The sequence below is a fragment of the Parasteatoda tepidariorum genome, chromosome 2, assembly GCF_982258835.1.
Source record: "Parasteatoda tepidariorum strain Cologne lab strain chromosome 2, Ptep-v5.0, whole genome shotgun sequence".
Taxonomy (NCBI): Eukaryota; Metazoa; Arthropoda; class Arachnida; order Araneae; family Theridiidae; genus Parasteatoda; species Parasteatoda tepidariorum.
In genome coordinates this window covers 26,264,153-26,285,123 of record NC_141756.1, presented here as the reverse complement: position 1 = coordinate 26,285,123, position 20,971 = coordinate 26,264,153, and the positions used below count along the sequence as shown (strand labels likewise).

Here is a 20,971-nt window from a genome sequence, read left to right as displayed (position 1 = left end):
GAAAATAGCATATTATTCACAAAAAAGCATCATTTCATAACACCGAAATTTCGAAAAACAACCCTAAGTTCTCGCCAGTTGAAAATCGGCAATTTCAACTTTTTTTTAATTATCTATTTAGTTTATAAGCTTTTCAAAATCTTTAAATTTTTAATCACACAAATGCTAGTTAGTTTCATCAAAAGTCCTCCATGAAGGCTAGTTTGAATTCTGGGCCGGTTCAAAATTACAAGACTAAGTAGTTGAGCATTCACAGTCGTAAACTCAAAATTAGGTCAGCTGTTCCATGCCAGTTATTTAACATAAAATATTGATACCTTAGTCATATCTTAGTCTATGTTGTTACTTTTAATAGTATCTATTTAGTGTGACGTAACCTCTGTCAAACTTCAACATCTCTGTTTTACCATTAATGAGATAACTATTTTAAACTATGATTTAATTTATATACATTAATTTAGAAACCATTGAAGAAGCTCAACGAATTACTAATTGAAGCAATAAAATATGGTCGAGTCGATACTTTTTATCCCAATGTATTTTTGTGAAACAACTATTTGTATTTTCAGGTACCCATGAAGTTTAACCACAACGCTTTTGGTATTCTTCAACCCAAAGATGTTTTCCTGGCTACAGAAATAAGAAAAGATTGTCTACTCAAGCCTTAAATACTGATGATGTTATTTTAATGTTCCATCTGCATGAAAATTTTTTCATACTATTAATTGCTGACTAGTTTTTGCGAAGCAATATTAATTATTATCTTATGAAGTGATATCATATGCATGGTTCTCAAAATATTCTGGAAAAATAATAAGAGTTCGTGTATTATCAATGATCTTCCTGTTTTTACGACGTTCATCTAAATTTATAGTGTGTTTAAGAAGTGCAAAATTAACATTTGCTTGCAGGGCTGTTTTGTAATTATTCCCCTTAACATCTACATGCTTCACTCCCTTTCTCTTTATTCTGTTAATTGACTTGTTTCACGCTCTTCAGTAGTGATTGATTAAATTTCGATTACTTATTTTTCTCTTAGATAATTAGTGAACTACTTTATTGACAAGAGATTTTAAAAACTTGCATTGAGGGGAGGACATTACGAAACACCCTCTATATAATTCGTGTACTATTAGTTTGTGTATTTCCTACGTTTTGTAAATAAATAAAATGTAACGTGCTGGTCATTTTTTTAATAATAAAGTGTTGTTCATTATTTTTAACTTAGAATTTATCATTTAATTGTTTAAAAATTCCTTATGTTCTTAAAAAGTATGTCACACGAGCGGTCAACCACTATTTTTATATCTTTTAAAAAACGACAAATACATAATATTTTTTCCTTTTACTAATAATTAATAAAAAATTATATTTTTTATTCAATTGACAATGAATAAGCGAATTTTCTTATTAAGTGAAGAATGTTGAGATTTGTTTAAAAAGCTCCCTATATATGGCGAAATACTGAAAAATTGCAATTTAACTTTAAGAGGAGCAAACTTTCAACTGTTCTCCTGCCTCAGCTATTGGTGATCCTGTTTTACAGATAGTGAATTTAGGAGATAATTTAAATCTATTTCATTAAAAAAAAACTGATTCGAATCAGGTGCAAGTTTTAGATTCGAATCACCGAATCAATTCAGTAATTCGAATAATCTAATTAGTACCCAACTCTATTAAAAATATGTTTCTGCTACGATACACCCTATATTTCTTAACTTTTGATGAAAAAATTTATTTTATGTGCTTTCGGGTGGCCATTAATTCTAGATGAAGTCCTTATTATTAACCCAATCGCTTTCTTCTGATTCTTCTTCTTCTATTTATCGACATTGTGCTGTGGTGGTCTTAATCGTGCATGACTCGGAGTCTAGTGCTCGAGAGTAAGCGAATTAATTGGATTTCTGGAGCATAGCCGGTTTACTTCGTAGCGATTAAATTTTCAGACTAAGTTGGCTTATGGGTCCTTCGGGCCTGCGTCGCCCATATTACTTACTCCCCTTACTAAACGAATCCCAGAGTTTGAATAACATCAAGTCAGTTATGCAAAAACATTATTTATTCAATGAAAATTGGTAAAACTAACATCAATCATCATTATTTGTATTCTAATTGCATTTTCATGTTACAAAAGTACTGCTGCAATCCTAGCATTCTTTAATTAAAAAACATTTATTTTATCAGCATTTTTATAAACGATCAGTCACATTCATATTGCTTCAGAGAACTCAGTCTTCTCAAATCTAAAAGAAAGGGGAAAACATAGATAAATGAAATAAATTTAAGGTCGAAAATTGTGATTGTATACAGCCACATAGCTTTTCAACTTTCGCAAACTTTTTAATAATTAATAACATTTATATAATAATTTGACTTAATTTCTATCTTCAGTTAGACATCTACAGTTCACACAAAAACATTATACATCTCCACAGTTAGAGTCCACAGCAACGTAAATACTTTAAAATTAAAAATAAAATAGCTATGTGTGCAGTAAACTAATTAGCCGGCAAAGAACTAGGTAACTGGCTTTGACTAGATGTTTCAAACTTAAATAAAATATAAGTTACATAAAAGAATTGTGGTCATGGGTTACTGTTTCATTAATTAAAGGTCTGTAAGGTCAAGTTTAACGAGAATTTTTAGCCAGCGCCCTCTATGTAATTCTGAAAATGGCGCAAATAGTTCATATGAAAAAAAGCACAGTTTAATAAAAATTATAAGCATTTGTGTTTTTATTTTTTAAGATTTCAAAAGTTACTCCGCTACATTATTTGGGCTCATAAAAATAAAATCAAGTAATTGCAAAACATTTTAAAATGGAATTATTCAATGACTTTAATAATTTTTATGTAAGGAAAAAATTTTACCAAATAGATGATTTTCAAAAGAGTTTAATAACTTTTGACATATTTATTTCATATTTTATTTTACAACCGGATACGGAATTTGTAATTTGCGAGAATCCGAACCCAGCAGCTATTGCTGGGATTCGAACCCGGTTCACCTTATTGGAAAGCGAACGCTTTATTCCCTGAGTCATCACGGCTCTAAACAACATTTTTAAACTATTTGAAGGTTCAGTTCGAAAATGGCTGGGATAGCCAGGCTGGTAAAGCGTTGGGCCCATTTTTGAACACTTTATGCCTAAAAAAAATCAAGCAAATAAACTTGGTTCAATTACTTTTAGTTGTTATTTTTAATAACTACATAAAATTTTGTTAGCTTCGCCTAAATATTTATGGAAATATGGGCATTTTTGTAAAAAACTAATTTTTTTGTCTTACGTTTTTAGCTATGACTTTAAAAATATTCAATTAAATTAAACAAAATATTTGGAGCAATGTAAAATTGATTAAAAAATTATTATTTTTAAATTAAAAAAATTCGCTGAAGACTGCTAAAGATATAAGTACTTAAAGTTGTTCTTGTATATTGCGCATGCGCGGAAAAATATAATTTTTCTTTTTCTTAATTTTGTCGTGAATCATAAGTGGAAACTAATAAAAACGTCTGATTTCATAATTTTAAAACGTTTCAAACAATTTTCCAGTAGTTTTGGTATTTTATTAAAGAAAGCTCAAAACGATCTGGGTTTTTTGGCAACTTTTTGGTTCTTGCTGTCCAGGTGTTATTTGATTGGGTAATTTGCAATACTACATAAAATTGTAAAATTTCCATATAAAATACTATTTGTGGAAAATCCCTGATCATTTTGAACATTCTTATAAAAATTACAAAAACTACTTAGAAAATTGCTGAAAATTCCGTCAAATTTCAACTTTGTCAAATTTTGAAATTTTTCTAAATTTCCTCAATTTGTTAATTCTTTTTTTGAAGAAACTTTATACCGTTTTTTTATATATTTAATACACATTATTTTGTGGTAGTGTTATAAATATGCACATAAATAACTTCTCAAAATTCGGTTAGTGTTGAGACTTCAGAAAGCAGTTAGCATTGCAGAGATTATCCTATTTGGAAATGTAGTGCATGTCAATTTAAAAAAATTTTTTGCGAATATTTATATTGCTTCGAAGTTTAAAAGAAAAAAAAATGCAAGATTTGAAGAAAACAGCACTCTGAGTTTCATCATAATGTGAAATTAGTTGCCAGAATAAAATGAAATTACTCCCTGATTAATTAAACAGGGCGTAGAATAGAGATAAAGAAAATATAATAGTTTCGTCGTCAGAAAAATAGTGTTACTCTTTTAAAAATCTTTTTTTTTATCTGATTAATATTTTGATAGGGATGATTACTTAGTCCTTTGATCATTAACGACATAAAGTCTATTTTATTTGTAAACTTAAGCGCATTAAAAAGAACACATGCGTTATCAAGTTTAAAAAATTTCTATTCTCTTTATCTTGCATTTTTTATCTTATCCTCTTTCAAAGGACTGTCAATTCTAACGGGAAAAAATAATAATAAACAAAGCTACGTCATAAACTTTACTAAAAAAATATCAAGAGTAGATGGTGATTGGCGCACATTACGATAATATGTGCTAACCTTGACAGCTCATGTATTTATGTATTTCTTCCTGAAGTTTGAAACAGTTTCAAAGCATTATTTTGGGCAGTGAGTTCTTTTGTGTTCGGTATTTTAGTAATGGCGTTTCTGGAAATTTTTAGCGGACCTCTGTTTGCTACATTTTTAATTGGAGTATCCACTTTCCTCTTGGCTTTATGGTAAGTTGAAAATTTTATTCATTTTAATATCTTTCTTGCCTCCATATAATAAAAGAATTATTAGCGTCACCGCTACTCCATTTAGTGTTCACATTTTATTTGCTAAGTAGAAACTATAAAACTTAAAATTACTAAGGAGTGCAGACGAAAGTTAATTTTTTTTTTTATAAATGACATGTTTTTTTTTCATGATTTATTCAATGGCATGTTATTAGAAAAATTAATACATATCGGTATTATTAAATTTTGCCCTTCCGTTTTCTTTCTCTGACATTTTACAAAAATTCGTAATTTTAAATAAATAGTGAATTTATAAAAAGAACCGTGATATTAAAAAAATGATGGATTACAGTTTAAAAAATCTAAATGTAATTACATGTTACAAAAAACTTTTGCTAGTCAAAAAAAAAAGTTCCACATTTCGGAAAGAACATCTGTAACTTTTCTGCGGAACACTTTTTGGAAACTGCTGTACTGTACTACTACGTTTTAGTATCTGATGAACAAAGCATGAAGTCCAGCTCTAAGAATACGCAACTATAGCAGAGAATTGTTCGGTGCGGTACGCTATTTCAGAAAGACAACTTAGAGAGAGAGCAGCAGACTCAGATTTAGCAGAGCATCATATTATGTACTGAGATCCCGGGTATGCGCGTAAGAAGTAAAGTATCAGTCAGGAGGTACGTCTCCCGTCAACAGCCATTTTATTCTTTCTATGTCAAAATGTGTTAGCAGATTTAATCAACATGGATAATATAAATGTATTCTTAAAGAAATATCTTAATTAGTAGTACAGTGTTTATCAATAGTGTGAAATTGCAGAACAAACTAACAGTAAATAAAAATATAGGTAGGTACTTACTTTATTTACGTCTCACTAGAGCTGCATAATGAACTTATTGGCGACGGTCTTGGAAGCATCCCTGAGGATGATCCGAAGACATGCCATCGCAATTTTGATCCTTTGCAGAGGGGATGGTTCCTCTGCTTTGGTAGCCCGACGACCTACGCGCACTTAATGGTAGAGCAGTTTAACGAGAAACCATACCGCGCACCCTCTGTCCCTACAAGTGGTCACCCACCCGCTTACTGACAGCAGCCAGTGATGCTTGACTTCGATATTCTGCTGGGAACCGTGTCTTTGCAATCAGTCCACTGCGGGACATATAAATAAAAAGAGAAAACATTTCACTTTAACCCCAGTAGTGGTTGGGAGGAGAGGAGGGTGCAAACCTGTTTCCCCCCTAAATGCTGTTTTTCCTTTATATATAGGGGACCTCATCCAAACTCGGGGGACTGGCTTACATTATAGCTATGGAAACCAGACTTCTTTCCCGTGTATATTCTTTGCATGGGGGTTGGCGAACGACGGAGGAAGAATGTATTCATTCTTTTATATATATATATATATATATATATATATATATATATATATATATATATATATATATATATATATATATATATATATATATATATATATATATATATATATATATATATATATATATATATGTATGTATAATTGTGTATCATTCTTTTTGTCGCAATCTTAGTTCAATGTTAGTTGTAAATGTGACTAATTGAAAACTCCTTTCAATCATAATATTAAGTATGATTGCACGCAACCATGATTACTCTGATTCATTGCTTTACAGGCATTCCATGAAAAAGCAATCGTATTGGAAAGAGAGAAATGTACCCTACGTCAAACCACTTCCATTCCTAGGATCTCTTTGGGACAATGTCACAACGGTAAGCATAAGATACTCAGACCCCCACCTAAAAAAGGGTATACGGAGAAAGATATTAATCCTAAAAAATATATTCGATTCAAAACATCAGGATGGAAACGGATGATGATATTGATGTAAAGATAGTACATCAAATTAAAATTGAAAAAAATCACGAAGTGGCAAATAAAACTAGTTAAAGTGGATAATCAGATAAAATATCTTAACGGGTAAATAATTAAAATTTAATACTGAAAAACTAAAATCAAACGCTAAAATAGTAAAAAATAAACAATGAGTTCAGAACTCTAAATTTATTAATACAGCTGTAATATTGCTTCATAACGGACGGATGTATTTTGAAAAAAATTTTGCATTCATCACTTTGTTCGGGAAGCTGAAAGTTCTAAATCATTTAACAAAACTCTTTAGCCGTAATTCATGATAGTATATTAAAGTAATTTGCACCAAGAAATAATAATTGTAAAACGGCTAATGAGATCAGACACCGATTTAAGTAACTTTATCTTAAAATGCAACTTAGAATTATATTATTCTAATAATAATAATAACACTCTTCCTAAACTCTTAAATTGGAAATCAAAAAAGTAATAATGACATACAGGTGATTTTAACCTTTAAATTAGGGAAGCAGAATTATTTATTGGAAAACAATAACTTTATGACTTACGTATATCAATTTTATGCTGATGGCAACTAACCCAATATGAAAATTAATGAGGGGAAAACTGAATCCTGCCATGTGATTTTCTAGCCAATAAAAATGTATTGACTGACAACAATGGAAAACTGTGACACCATCATTAGATTTTTATCAATAGTAAGAAACAGACAAGAGGTTACGCAACGCTTACTACATAAAGGCTTAATACTTCAACGCATTACACACATTTTGAGTCACAAACTAATATAAAAGAAAAGGGAAAAAATTCGAATCACTCATAAAAAGAATTGAAAACATAGACGATTTTAAAGACAATTATTAGATAAACCACCAAGTTCTAGCAGACAATGAAATTGGTTTTAATTTATATCATCTCGATTTTCAAATCAGTGATAAATTGCACAGTGGAACAATTTTTTTGTTGCATGTACACAAATACTTGATATTACCTAATTCGGATGTAAATCTGAAATTAGTTTTGCTCTTAAAGCTACAGATTGTTTTTCAAATGACATTTTAAGTCTATTTTTCACAGAAATATACAAGTTTATAAACGTTTTCTACAACAGGGGGGCGCTTAAATGTTGCGACAAACTTAAGGCACATCTCAAATTGCATATGAACCAGGAAATGTCGTCGTATGCCTGTTCAGAAGCACATGAAGAGGAAATTCATGGTAGGAAAACACGTCTAGCGGCGTATGATGACCTTCCGGGCATGGGTTTATATTCAATTTTAATTCTGATGATTTATATCATCTGTCATTTTTATGATGAAGCACCGATAATTCTTAGGGCAAAATGGTATACATAGTTCAAAATTATGGCTTTTATTCGAGTTAAAGGTACTTAAAATGGCGCTTTTTTTATTTTTCTTCGCTTAAGAACTTTGAAAAACAAACTTTAAATAATTATAAATCTCAGAATGATTAAAGAACCTTTTATTTATGTACTTATTTATTTATTTGTAGACTATGCAAGATCAGGACTACAAAAGATATAATACATTGGGTCCGATTTATGGGTAAGTGACATTTTAAAAAATGTTTACTTACCTTCCATTAAATTTAAAGGCCATTATTTACTGTAAAATCTGCTCATAAAAGATTTTTTGAATTAAAAATGATAATTTAGGAAAAAATGCGGAATCATCTTCTTACCGAGTAGAGTTTTGAAAATATATTATATATATTATTTCAAAAATGGGATTTCATTTACGTTAAATGTGCAATTGAAACGTAAGCTGGCAATCAAAAATAAGCACCCATCCCTTAGTAAAGGAAATATCTCGTTATTTATTCAAAACCTGTTGCTTTTTGTTTTTCTATTCCTGAATTATTCTCAAAATTTAATAGTTGGTAATAAATTATAAGACTGTGTGAACCATACCTTCTCAGAATTTACGACTGCTAATGTTCGACTCCGTAGGCTTGTAATTTTGAACCCATTCCAGAAGGCAAGGGATCTCCTCGATAAAGTATTGGAAAAAACTTGCCTTCGTGGAGAGGTTTTTGATGGAACTATCCCGTATTTGCATTACATGGACCGAAAAACCTCCCACGGTTAGCTTGACGGCAATGGTGCTTTAACAAATGATCCGTCTACCACGGAGGATACTTTACGTCCGCACTATGGTCAGTGCGAGCCGGATGCGGAATTCGTATCGACCAACCATCGCTGGGGTTCGAACCCGGTTCTCCTCATTGGTAGGCAAACGCTCTTTCCCCTGAGCTATCCTATAAACAAAAATGCTAATTGGGTATTTTTTGCTGAAAAATTTAAATCCGCGTTATAAAAAAAAACAGTTATACCGTGTTTTATGAATACGAGATTCATATGTCAATTAAAGTTTGAGTTTAGGGGGCATCGAGTTCGTTATTGTTGGATTCAACTATTGAAAATATTTAAAATATATATATAAAAAAACGAAAGAAATTGAAAATATAGAAAAAAAACGGACCTCTATGAATAATTTTGATCTAATGATTGGATCTTCACATTTTAGTTCTCAATCTCAGTGGTTCGAAAGAGTGACCTCAAATATGCTAATTAGTTAGTGCAGACGATATTTTAACTTAAGAAATCTGACACTAAAACGTACATCCGTTAAATAAACATACCCTTTTTCCGACTGATTCGGATTTCTGATCCCGAAAATATAAGGGGTAGCCGCAATCTGGGAAATATGGTCTTGGTCAGAAGAGCGATCCAAAGCTTGAAACCCCTTAATGTTAATTTTACTTTTTGCGTATTTCACCGTTTATCGAGAACTTTTTAAGTGATTTGAAAAATTTCTGCACACAATTATGAAGTTCGTTTATACAAAGATAATTACATTAAAAAAAGTTAATAAATATTTATTATTTTATTTAATAGTAGTTGGAAAAATATAGAGTTGTAAGGTATAAAATTTTTTACGCCATTTTAAAGTATGTAATTTTACATGGCAAAATATTAAATTTGAGGGAAATCGATCGAATAGTTCCAGAGAAACTGAATTTTAAAAAAAGTCATGTATTTGATTCTAGCTATACGGTAAAATACGCAAAAAGTAAAATTAACATTAAGGGGTCCTAACTTTGGATCGCTCTCCTGAACAAACTATGGGAACCATATTTTCCAGATTGTGGCTAGCTGTCCTCCATATTTCAGGGTTTAGAAATCCGAATTCGTTGAAAAAAATGAATTTTTATTCAGAGAAAGTAAGTTTTTGTGTTTGATTTCGTAACTTAAAACATCGTTTGCACTAATTAATTAGCATATTTGAGGTCAACCCTTTCGAACCATTAAGATTGAGTCCTAAAACGTGAAGATCCTATCATTAGATCAAAAGTTATTCAGTTTTGTTCCTTTTTTGGGGGCACTGTGTACTACTGGAGATATTGCACCATTCATTTTGATGTCAACATGTACAATACAACAACAGAAAAGGAAAACCACGCTTTTCAATTGAATGTTTTCAATTTATATGTTAATTTTATTAAAATTATGTGTCAATTTATGTGTTTAATTAAAATAATTTTATTGATTTTAGTGTTTATGAAGCGAACAGTCCTACCCTGACAGTAGCAGATCCAAAACTTCTCAGAGACATACTTGTCAAAGATTTTGCTAATTTCCCGAACAGAAGAGTAAGAATTTTAACATTTACCTATAGTGTCATAAAAATGTATTTAAATCATAGGCCTTTCGAGCCCAGCCTAAATTTATTATAATTTTATTTCTTTTTTTTAAAGCTCAAGTACAGAGATTTTTTATTTATAAAATAATTAGAAAATTTAAATGGTTTACATTTATTTTCAAAAAATGATTTCGTGATTATCACCTTTATTGTTAATTTAAAATAATTTAATGATTTTTTTTAAAGTTATATAAAATTTGTTTGCAGTGGCTTCAATGAATTAAAATTTCAATAATCTTACTAGTTTAAAATCGTAGGTAGTGAGGTGTTTGGGACAAAGTAAAAAAATGATCTCGGGTGGTATTTATTTAGTTTTCATAAAATTAATAAAATATCATAAGTCATTGTTAATTGCGCTGGGAAAAGATTACTGTATCGGTAGTCTCATTCATTGCGAATTATTATCGTGGTCAATCACGGTAAAGGCGACTTTAAATCCATTTGAATAAGTTTAATATATTTGTCAAATCAATATGTATATGCAAACAATAAAACTGTATATTCTACAGAGAAAAAAAACAACAAAATTTTTTTTGTTTTGAAAAACTATCTGCTTAAAGATAGATACAGATTTTTTTTGTTTTTCATAGCTGACGCACGTTAAGAAAATTCCCGTTTTTTTTACAGTTTTTTTTCCGTATATCTGACGTACAAAGCAGTTTTTCAAAAAAAAATAAATGTTTTTTTCTCTGTTATTCACTTTAATCATAAACGGATTCAAACAGTAAATTCAAATTCTAGTTTTTGCCACGCAATTTTGCTTACCGTAACTTTAAAGTTTTTCAAACCAGTTTACGTTTATTTTCTATACTTGCTCTTACTTTTCAGAAATTATTTTATGGTTTTGCATCGTTTAAATAAAATTGAGAGTTGAGTTCATTCTCAAATTGATTCTCGATCTGATTATTTGTCTTTAGAAATAACTTTTCAATAAGTTAGATGGCCAGACATTTTTATTAGGGGTGGGTCACTGCAATTTTAAATGTTTTGAAGCTTAAGTGCGGCTTAAGATAAAGACAGTTTAAGATTTGAATTCAAAACAAAACTCTAGAGCTACTGTCGCTCCAGGGACAGAAGCTCTTGCCTCTCAATTGAGGCTCGAATTCCGGCGAATTCTGTTCTCGGTTCACATTGACGTTAAAATGCTGGCGTAGTTATTTTATGGATTTCTTTTGAAAATAATAGATTAGTTTTTATTGAAAGAAATAACAGAGTTTGTTTGTTAAAATAACAATCTTTCTATAAAACAGGAGCCCGTTTTTAAACAGTATTTTTCTGTTAAATAAACGGTTTTATAACATGCTGACAGTTTTTTTCTGTAAATTCAACAGATTTTCTTTACAGTGTGGAATGATCATAATAGGAGGGGGATGACGACGAAAGACCTTTTTTATTCCTATTGATTGGACGATTTGTATCTATTATTTTTCATATTAATAATTATTACGGAAAATTAAAAAATATGTTATTGGTAATATTTAAGGAAGCAAAAGTTAAATTAAACCAGATGAGACTTATGAAGTTAAGGAATCCCTATTATTCGAACATCTTACCTTTCTATTTACAGGGCCAGAGCTAAGGATTTCAAATTATTAGCCTGTGAATTAGCCAAATATCAAAAGTCTTCGCCAATTTTCGAAAGTCTTCGCCAAATGCAAATCTTAAAAAAATTTTTATATATTTTTTTCTTTTCGGTGGAAAAAATCATTCGCCAATGCTTTTGCCAAAACACAATTTTATTCGCCAAATTTACAAATTTATCGCATTTAGCAAGGTGGCGAATGCTGAGCACGGGCCCTGCATTTATTTGTACAAAGTACCCTAATACCTTAAACTATTCATTATAATGTATGTTTCAGTCCCTCATAACTGGTGACAAAATTGGCGACAATATGCTCCCAAGTCTAGAGGGTGAAGATTGGAAGAGAGTAAGAACCATCATTACTCCAACATTCACAACTGGAAAACTTAAAAGGGTAAGTGATACCTGTCAGCCACATATTTCTTTTTCCGGTTTGAGGCTTTTCCAAATGTCTAAGCTCAGGCTGAAAATTGTCCAAGTTTAGGCGGTGTTTCTTTTTTGACAAGTTTGGGAGGTGGTGAGGTCTTCAAGTGACAAGAATTGCCTTCTAAGTGCACATATTCTCTTAAGAAAATGTAACTAAGTTTACAATCAAAGCAAAATAATGATCTCTTTAATTCAATCAATCAAGTTTTTTTTCTTGAGAAACTAGCATTCAGCTTAATGAACTTGTTTGGCTATTAGTATAACAATAGTCAATTCTAGGAAATTAGGAATAAATATAAGTATAGAGACAATTTCGCTTCATCTTCAACAGGCCTGGGTAAACAGGACATTGGCACACACACCCTTGTATCTCTTGCAATGAATCTGATTTTTAATATAGTAGCAAACGACTGTTATTGATGATCACGTCCCTGATAATTTGTAAATGTTTAAATAACATATTCTTAATCAATCTTAGGAAAAGAACAAAACTATTAAAAACTCATATGTTGATATAATTTTAGAATATTATCAACAAATGGGTAAATAATTTTCGATTAAGGAATCAATTTTGGAGAGCTTTTATCGACGTGAATAGCCCTTTTCTCAAAAATTCCACACCGCCCCAATCAGCCACGACAGATTTAAGGTGCACTCAGCTACTTTTCTACTCCAGTTATTTAATCGGCTGCTAGGATAAATTTGACAACCCTCCTGACATTTTAACCTCATTGTACCCCCGAACTACATCAACAACAAAAAAAAACTTATTAGTACTATTTAAAGAAAATGAATGAACAAATATATTACCAAATGCAGCATACTCGAAACGTTTCTGAATGCATTCTATTGAAGTATACTCTCTATATATCGACCTTCGATAACGCGAAAACCTTGTTATATCAAAAAAATATTTTCCCCCTTGGCATTACATATCCACCTAATGTTAATTTGAATTTCTATTTCAAAGGGTTTCTTCTCAAAACCTTGCTATGTCGATTTTTTTTCGAAATAAAAAATGACGTTTTTTACAAATCACAATATACACACATTCACAATACATTTTACAAGTTCATTGTAAGCCAATTATTTTCTATTTAATGCATAATAAGTTTTGTCTTACTTTTTAAAAAAAAATTATAATTGTCGTATTTCGACTTACAGTCAACTATCATTACATACATATTTATAAGCAGTTATTCTTATGTTTCATGCCTCTACTTTCTAGAGCAATATTTTAGAATATATATTTCTACTTTTTAGAACATATTTAGTTCTGAACTTGTTAACTCGAACGCTCACTATCTCGATTTTTTTTAAGCATACTTTCAACTTTAAGATATCGAGAGTATACTGTACATGCATTTCTCTGTCTGATAAAAGAAATTAAAGCCACTTCCGTAGGAAGAGAGCTTAGAGTTGAATGTGTAATTTGAAAATAGTTTCTGAAAAATTAAAATAAATATAGATCAGATAAGATATGAATTCCAATAAATATAGGCTTCAAAAAATTTTTTTGTACACAGTGAGCAAAAAATAAATAAATAAACTAAATAAATAAATAAAGGGACCTCACTTTATGTTCTCGAACTCATTCTTAATTGTTCTAGGGCAGAGGTGGCGAACCTTTATGCACCAACGTGTCATTTTTTCTAAAAATTTTTTTAATTTGGTCATAGACGTGCCGTCAAATAATTTTGACTTCGTGATTACTGGGAAAATAATAACACTAAATACTATCAACTCGAAACTCTTTATTTACTATGAAAAAGAATACATTTCGCAATGTCTCAGTTATACGCGTAATTCAACTTAAAGTGTAACTTCTGTTGTTGCAGATTAGATGACAAATAACTTATATTAGGTTGTTAGATGTCATTTTAAGCAGGTCTGTTAATTTTTTTATGCTAGTTATTTATTGTTAGCTTGTTTTTTATGGTTATTAATTATTTTTTGGTATTAATTGTAATTTTTTTGTTAATAATTGTTTATTTTTTTATGTTTGTTCTTGTGAATTTCAATTTAATTGGTAAATTGCTTCACAGTGAATTTCGTGATCGGTGGCGTACCCAAAATATTATGTGGCGTGCCATTGGTTCGCCATCCCTGTTCTAGGGGGTAACCTCAAATATGCTAATTAATTTGTACAAACGATATTTTTAGTTACGAAATCAAAACCAAAAACTTACTTTCTCTGAATAAACATACCTTTTTTTCGACGGATTCGGATTTCTGACCCCAAAATATAGGGGGTATCTCCAATCATCGGGGAAATATGGTCAGGAGAGAGGGCCGAAATTTGACCTCCTTAATATTTATTTTACTTTTTGCATATTTCGCTATATCTTGAGAATTTTTTAGGCGAATCGAAAAATTTTTGTTTAAAATTATAAAACTCGTTTAACCTAACATAATACTACACAAAAAATAACTTTTATTAAATATTTATTAATTTTTATAATTTTATTTAATCATAGTAAAAAAACACTTTGAGCTATAAGGTATACAAATTTTTACATCTTTTTAAAGACGTAATTTTTTATTTTTGCCCTCTCTAATTTTATATGGCTGAATATAAAATTTCAGCGAAAGCGTCCGAGCAGTTCCTGAGAAATCTAATTTTGAATAAGAAGTTTTTTTAAAAAATAATTTTCAACAAAAATCAAATGAATTTGTAATAAATATTTGAGTCAGTTTGTAATAAATACTAACAAAAATATTTTTGATATCAAACATCTTTTATGAATGCAAAATATGAAATTTTTTAAATGTGTCTCAAATCAGCCCTATTGTTTTCCGTCTTTAAAAACGAGTCTACTGAATTGCGTAAGCTTTATGGGAAAAAATGGAAAAGGGAATTAAATAGTTGTATAAAAATTCCATTGAAATACTTCTCTATTAATATATGTCTCCATTCCCTTTATAGCTCATGAGTATTTTCAAAGACTGTGCCAAAACATTAGTTCAAAATTTCAAGATGTCTGAAATGAGAAAGGAACCCATCGATGCCAAGAGGTTAGTTTATTCGAATGACTGGTTGAAAATCAATTCTCCGTAATTGTCGGAAAAAGAATTAAGCTATTAGTCAATCAGTAATGAATAACACTACAAAATCATGCACAAAACTTGACGACATAAACCATAGCAACGCAATTAAAAAAGTTATAACAATTCCAATTTGATTAATTTATTTTTAATGTTTGTCCTTTTCGGTGGCTTTACGTTATTAGATTAAGAAAAACACATTTTTAGTAGTTCATTCTATCAAAATAACAATTAACTCTATTCAGTATCTTTTTGAAGGATGTTACTGCCCGAGGTCAACTCTTGATGGTCAAAATTCATCACAATTAAGAGATTCTCTCCATGGTACTATTTTTATGTTATTTCCACATTTTCCACAAAAATTAAACATTCCTTTGTTGAGTTAAATTCGCGATCGCAGCGAACTGTAGGGGACGTTATTGGATGAGACGAATTCTTGCTATTTTCATTCAGTTGCTCTGGAGTCGTCTTTGATTTAGCGTGTAGCATTGTAACGTTCCTGCTTTAATGTGGCTTGTTAAATTTAAAAGAGAAAAATATTTAAAAGTACGCATAAGCCCATAATTATATATCATTTTATTTCGCAAAAAACGTTTTTTGACAACAATTTTTATCAAAACAATTTAAGTTTCAACGAAAATCATTTTTTGTAAACTAAAAAATGCAAAATAAAAAATGCTTACGAAAAAAAAAAAAAAAACGATTCCAAAAATTCTTCAAATTAAAATAAAGATGTTTTTAAAAATTCTTAACGTTGAAAACCATTCTATAGAGAGCTATCATCAAATAGAAAAAAAAGTAATTTACAAGTAAATTTTTTATTATAAAAATCATAACACTTACCTGATTTATAAATCCGGAGAATTCCAAAATGATATATTCTTCATTTGAAAACTTAATTCTCAAATAATATATACATAAATAATCCCTTCATTACTTTCAGATGACATGCCACATAATAAAATTTTATAATTCCAAGATCTCGATATGAATTTCAGTATGTGACTAAAAAACAGAATTCTAGTTGAAATTTAACATTCAAAATTAAAAAAATACTTACCACGAAAACGATAAAAATGTATTAATAATCAACAAAAATGATATTATTTCAAGTAATTCAGATGATTCTTTACTATTGTTTTTCGAATTATATAGATACAGAAATATATACTATTCTAAAGGGAAGAAGAATATTCTATAACTATTACAGTTCCGTCCATTCTGAAATCACATTTATTTATTGGAATGAAGTAAGCAATGTTGACTTCACTTCAATTTGTAATGAATTGAAGACGAAAAAAAAATTATTTTAGCGTAATAAATACATCTGTAACAGCAAGCGATCATGAAATCGGAAGTTATGTTGTTGATAATAGAAAGGTAAAAACTATTGAGAAATTCTTCAAATGTTGGGAGCTTTCTGTTTCAGATAGATTTTTATTGGAAAAAATATTATTTTCAGTGCCCGGGCTAAGCACTCGCCACCTCGCTAAATGAGATAAAATGGTCGTTTTTCAAGTTCTTCAGCCTTTTCCTTAGGGAAATTTCGTTTCTTATTTGCTTCTAAGAATTTCTTTCTTTTTATTTCAAGAACTTAGAAAGTGCTGTTTCAGAAAATACAGTTTCTACTCTTTTTAATTTTTATTTTATTTGTTTATTTTTTAGATTCCAGATAATTTGCTCTCTATTTTTTTGACTTTAGAACCCTAAATGATCAACCTTCTTTTGAAAGAACTGCTGGCCTACGACTTAATGAATAAAGTTCATTCGCAATTATGAATATATTAACTTACGAAAGACTATTATTATTTTGAAAATCTGTTTATTAAGGACCTTAATTTCGTTAATTAATTTGAAAATATTTAATGAATTAAATGAAAAAGAGAATTTTTTCATTACATCGTTTTATCAATATTAGTATTAAAATTTGATTTTATGTCAGACAGTTGCATCTATTGTTTCATTCTTAATTTTATAAGCGAATGCATAAACTGCTAATGAATGAGCTGAAATATGGTTTCCATTAAAATAAAAACAAAAAAGAAAGAAAATAAACGTTGGGATTGGTTAAAAGAGAAACCTAACTCTTTACAGTTTAATTTGGTTATTTTTATTCCATGCGAAAAAGTAATAAAATTTTCCTTAAATGCATAGATACTTTTCATAATTTATTCATAAAATTTTTATTGGAAAAAATATTATTTTCAGTGCCCGGGCTAAGCACTCGCCACCTCGCTAAATGAGATAAAATGGTAAATTTGGCGAAAGTATTGGAAAATGATTATATCCTCTGAAAGGAAATATATATAACTCAATCCTCAAAATTACGCCGGCCAGGTGGCCGAGCGGTTTGCGTGCCTGACTGCGAAGCCATAGGCTGCGGGTTCGAATCCCGCTCTGGGCATGGATGTTTCTCTCTCTCTTTGTGCTGTTCTCTGTTGTGTGTGTGTATGATGTGTGAATGTGGCCCACCCTATAAACGGGTTTGTGGCAGTGTGGCGTGGGCAATGTTGCTCGCCTCCGTGACTTTGGTTCACAGGTGCCCACTGGGTAACGCGAAATGAGCAATTCTGTCATAGTATAGGCAAAGATTCAAATTCAGTGCCTGCCATTGGGGAAAAAAATCCTCAAAATTACGCCAAAATAAATTTTTCTTAACAAATCAGTATTTTTTAATCGACTACAGTCATTTTTGGTAGATGCGCTTCATAACCAATTAGAATTGGATCTAAATAATATAAGTAACGACCGTTAAATAGTTTTCTATGGAAAAAAATTAATCATTAAATTTCTTTTTTCGATTTGCATTTGGCGACGACTTTCGAAAATTAGCGAATACTTTTGACATTTGGCTAATAATTTGAAATCCTTAGCGCTGGCTCTGGTTTTGAAATTTCTTTCCCCGTAAGCAATTCAATTAAATGATTTCATAAAAATACCGGAAATATTTGATGAATAATGAATTATTAATTATACATAAATTTAAATAAATGTTTCGAAAATAATAAGCGGCAAAAAAAAATTTCCAACTCTCAGAAGCCCTGTGACCCTTTCACGGAACCCTGCTTTTCCACGGAAAACCAATTCGGGAACATTTGTTCTTGATAATCGATTTCTCTTCATATTTTATTTGTAATTAAGTTAATTTTTATTTAATTCAGTTTAAGTTTTAAATCAGTTAATTTTTATGCTTTGACGTGATATTTGATAGGTTGTTTGGAGCTTTCACTATGGACGTGATTGCTAGTTCTGCTTTTTCAACTAAAATAGATTCTCATAACGATCCAGAAAATACATTTGTTCGATATGCAAGAGATGCTTTTGGTACTAAGATCAGTTGGAGATTGCTTCTTTTTCGTAAGTATTCATTCACAATGATTTCTAATCGAATGTACAGTGAGCAAAATAAAAAAAAGGACCACCCACTTTTGATCTAATGATCGGATCTTCAGACTCAATATTAATGGTTCGAGGGGGTGACCTCAAATATGCTCATCAATTAGTACAGACGATATTTTAAGTTACGAAATCAGACACAAAGACTGAAGAATCATACGTTTTTTTTCTCGTGACAGATTTGAATTTTTGAGCCCCCGAAACACAGGGGGCAGCCACAATCTGGGAAATATGGTCCCAATAGTTTGGCCAGGAGAGCGGTCGAAAGTTTGGACACCTTAATGCTTTCCCCGTTGGGACCCTTCTTTTTGTGTTTTTCGCCATATCTCGAGTACTTTTTGAGCTAATTGAAAAATATTTGCACACATAATTTCATAAATTTATTTATCCAACGATAATTCCATGCAAAAGGGAATTTTAGTAAATATTTGTTATTTTATTTAATATTACTCTAAAAAATTTTGAATTGTAAGTTGTACAAATTTTTAGATCATTTCAAACAATTTAATTTTACATGGGACATAAATTGGTTGAATAGTTTTTGAGAAATTGAATTTTTAAAATACGACTTTCTTAAAATTGGATATCTCAGAAACTATTCGACCGATTTCACTAAAATTTTGTATTTCGACATGAAAAATTATATTCTTTAAAATGATGTAAAAATTGTATAACTCACAATTGAAAATTTTTTTAGACTAATATTGAATAAAATAATAACATAATTACATAAAATAATTATTAAAATTTATTTTTTGCATGGAATTATCTTTAGATAAATGAATTTTATGATTGTGTACAAAAAATTTCAATTCGCTTAAAAAGTAATTGAGCTATGGCAAAATATGCAAAAAGTAAAATTAACATTATGGGATTCAAACTTTAGACCGCTCTTCTGGTTAAACTATTGGACCCATATTTACCAGATTACGGCTGCCCCTTATGTTTCGGGGGTCAGAAATCTGAATCAACCGAGAAAAAAACAAGATATGTTTATTAAAAAAAAAGTACGTTTTTATGTCTTATTTCATAACTTAAAATATCGTCTGTGCATATTTTTTAGCATATTTGAGATTACCTCTTTAAATCATTAAGTCCTAGAAGATCAGATCATTAGACCAAAAGTTATTGAGTGTGGTTTGTATTTTATTTTGCGCACTGTACAGATTAGGGTAAGTCAAAACGAATGTCTAAATTTCATGAATGCTTTACGCATAAAATGCATATAGCGCAACAAGCAAATGTATACTCCTGTCAAATGTTCGATGCGCGTTTCTTTTCTTATACGGCATACGCACCTCCTTATCATTGCCAAGCACCTAGCCCCCTGTTAAGGGCTTTATATTTTAACAGCTAGGAATGCCATGTCATTTAGACCGTGGGCAGAGGACGCTGAGAACGCCTGAGCTGGTACCCCTTCCCTAAACTTTCACATCACAGCCAACGATAAGATTTTCATCCAGGACAGAGTTAACGCGCACCTTACTGCTGTTATTTTTTGGGCTTCCAGGCACGAACTCATGACTCTTATATGGTGCCTAGCTGCTATCGATTATTCTGCATAGCAGCTGTGACACAGACTATCAAATCAGTTGGGCCTGGAGACACATGCACGCGATCTTTTACGAACTCTCAGCGGAAGAAAATCGCATCGGGGTTGAGAATTGGTTATCGTGGCGACCAATGTAAGAGTGCGGTAGATAAGCGACCGACCCACCGTTGTGGTAACGTGTTATTGAAGTGGCGTTGTTTTTTCGCATTTTGTTTCCACAGAAAACGTGAATGATAAATGGACCTATGAAATCGGGGATTTGTTTTGACTTAACGTGTTGATATGAATGTTGATATGTTGTGTGATAAAGTGTTAAGATATTGTTTCATAAAGTGTTTTTATTTATTTTAGTGCTCTCACCCAAATTAATGAACTTCTTTAAGATAAAAGTTTCTAACCCAACCGTCACAAACTTTTTCAGCGAAGTGACTGCGCAGATTATAGCTGAAAGAAGAAGGACAAAACAAGTAGGCTCATTTTATTGTTGAATTTTCGCTTATTTGTGTATTTTATTATAAATCACTTTCTAGTTGGTCCAAGTAGAATCTTACAATAAAAATTTTGTCCACTTTCAGACTAGCTAGAGCATAGGTTCCCAAAGCGAGCGCTATCGCTCTCTCCAGTGGGCGGTGAAGACTTTAAGGGCGCACTAGCAAAATTTTTTGTTATTTAAGAGAT

General features: G+C 30.6%; 2 protein-coding genes across 4 annotated transcripts in view; both read left to right on the top strand.

Moving 5' to 3' along the window:
- The window catches only part of LOC107448697 (cytochrome P450 3A9), a 48,206-nt gene extending 46,986 nt beyond the window's left edge, over window positions 1–1,220 (top strand). The window contains exon 14 of the mRNA XM_087157043.1: window positions 570–1,220. Coding sequence (XP_087013169.1) covers window positions 570–668 — 99 coding nt within the window. The 3' untranslated portion in view covers window positions 669–1,220. The remainder of the gene's footprint in view (window positions 1–569) is intronic.
- Window positions 1,221–4,484: 3,264 nt separating this feature from the next.
- Window positions 4,485–20,971, top strand: part of LOC139424954 (cytochrome P450 9e2) — an 85,138-nt gene continuing 68,651 nt past the window's right edge. The window contains exons 1-8 of one of the 3 annotated variants that reach the window (XM_043048918.3): window positions 4,491–4,694; window positions 6,353–6,449; window positions 8,083–8,135; window positions 10,146–10,242; window positions 12,152–12,268; window positions 15,227–15,315; window positions 18,557–18,702; window positions 20,645–20,760. In XM_043048918.3, the coding sequence (XP_042904852.3) occupies window positions 4,615–4,694; window positions 6,353–6,449; window positions 8,083–8,135; window positions 10,146–10,242; window positions 12,152–12,268; window positions 15,227–15,315; window positions 18,557–18,702; window positions 20,645–20,760 (795 nt within the window). In that variant the 5' untranslated portion in view covers window positions 4,491–4,614. Of the gene's footprint in view, window positions 4,695–6,352; window positions 6,450–8,082; window positions 8,136–10,145; window positions 10,243–12,151; window positions 12,269–15,226; window positions 15,316–18,556; window positions 18,703–20,644; window positions 20,761–20,971 lie in introns of all 3 variants that reach the window. The other 2 variants (XM_087157040.1, XM_087157038.1) reach the window with 2 other exon arrangements.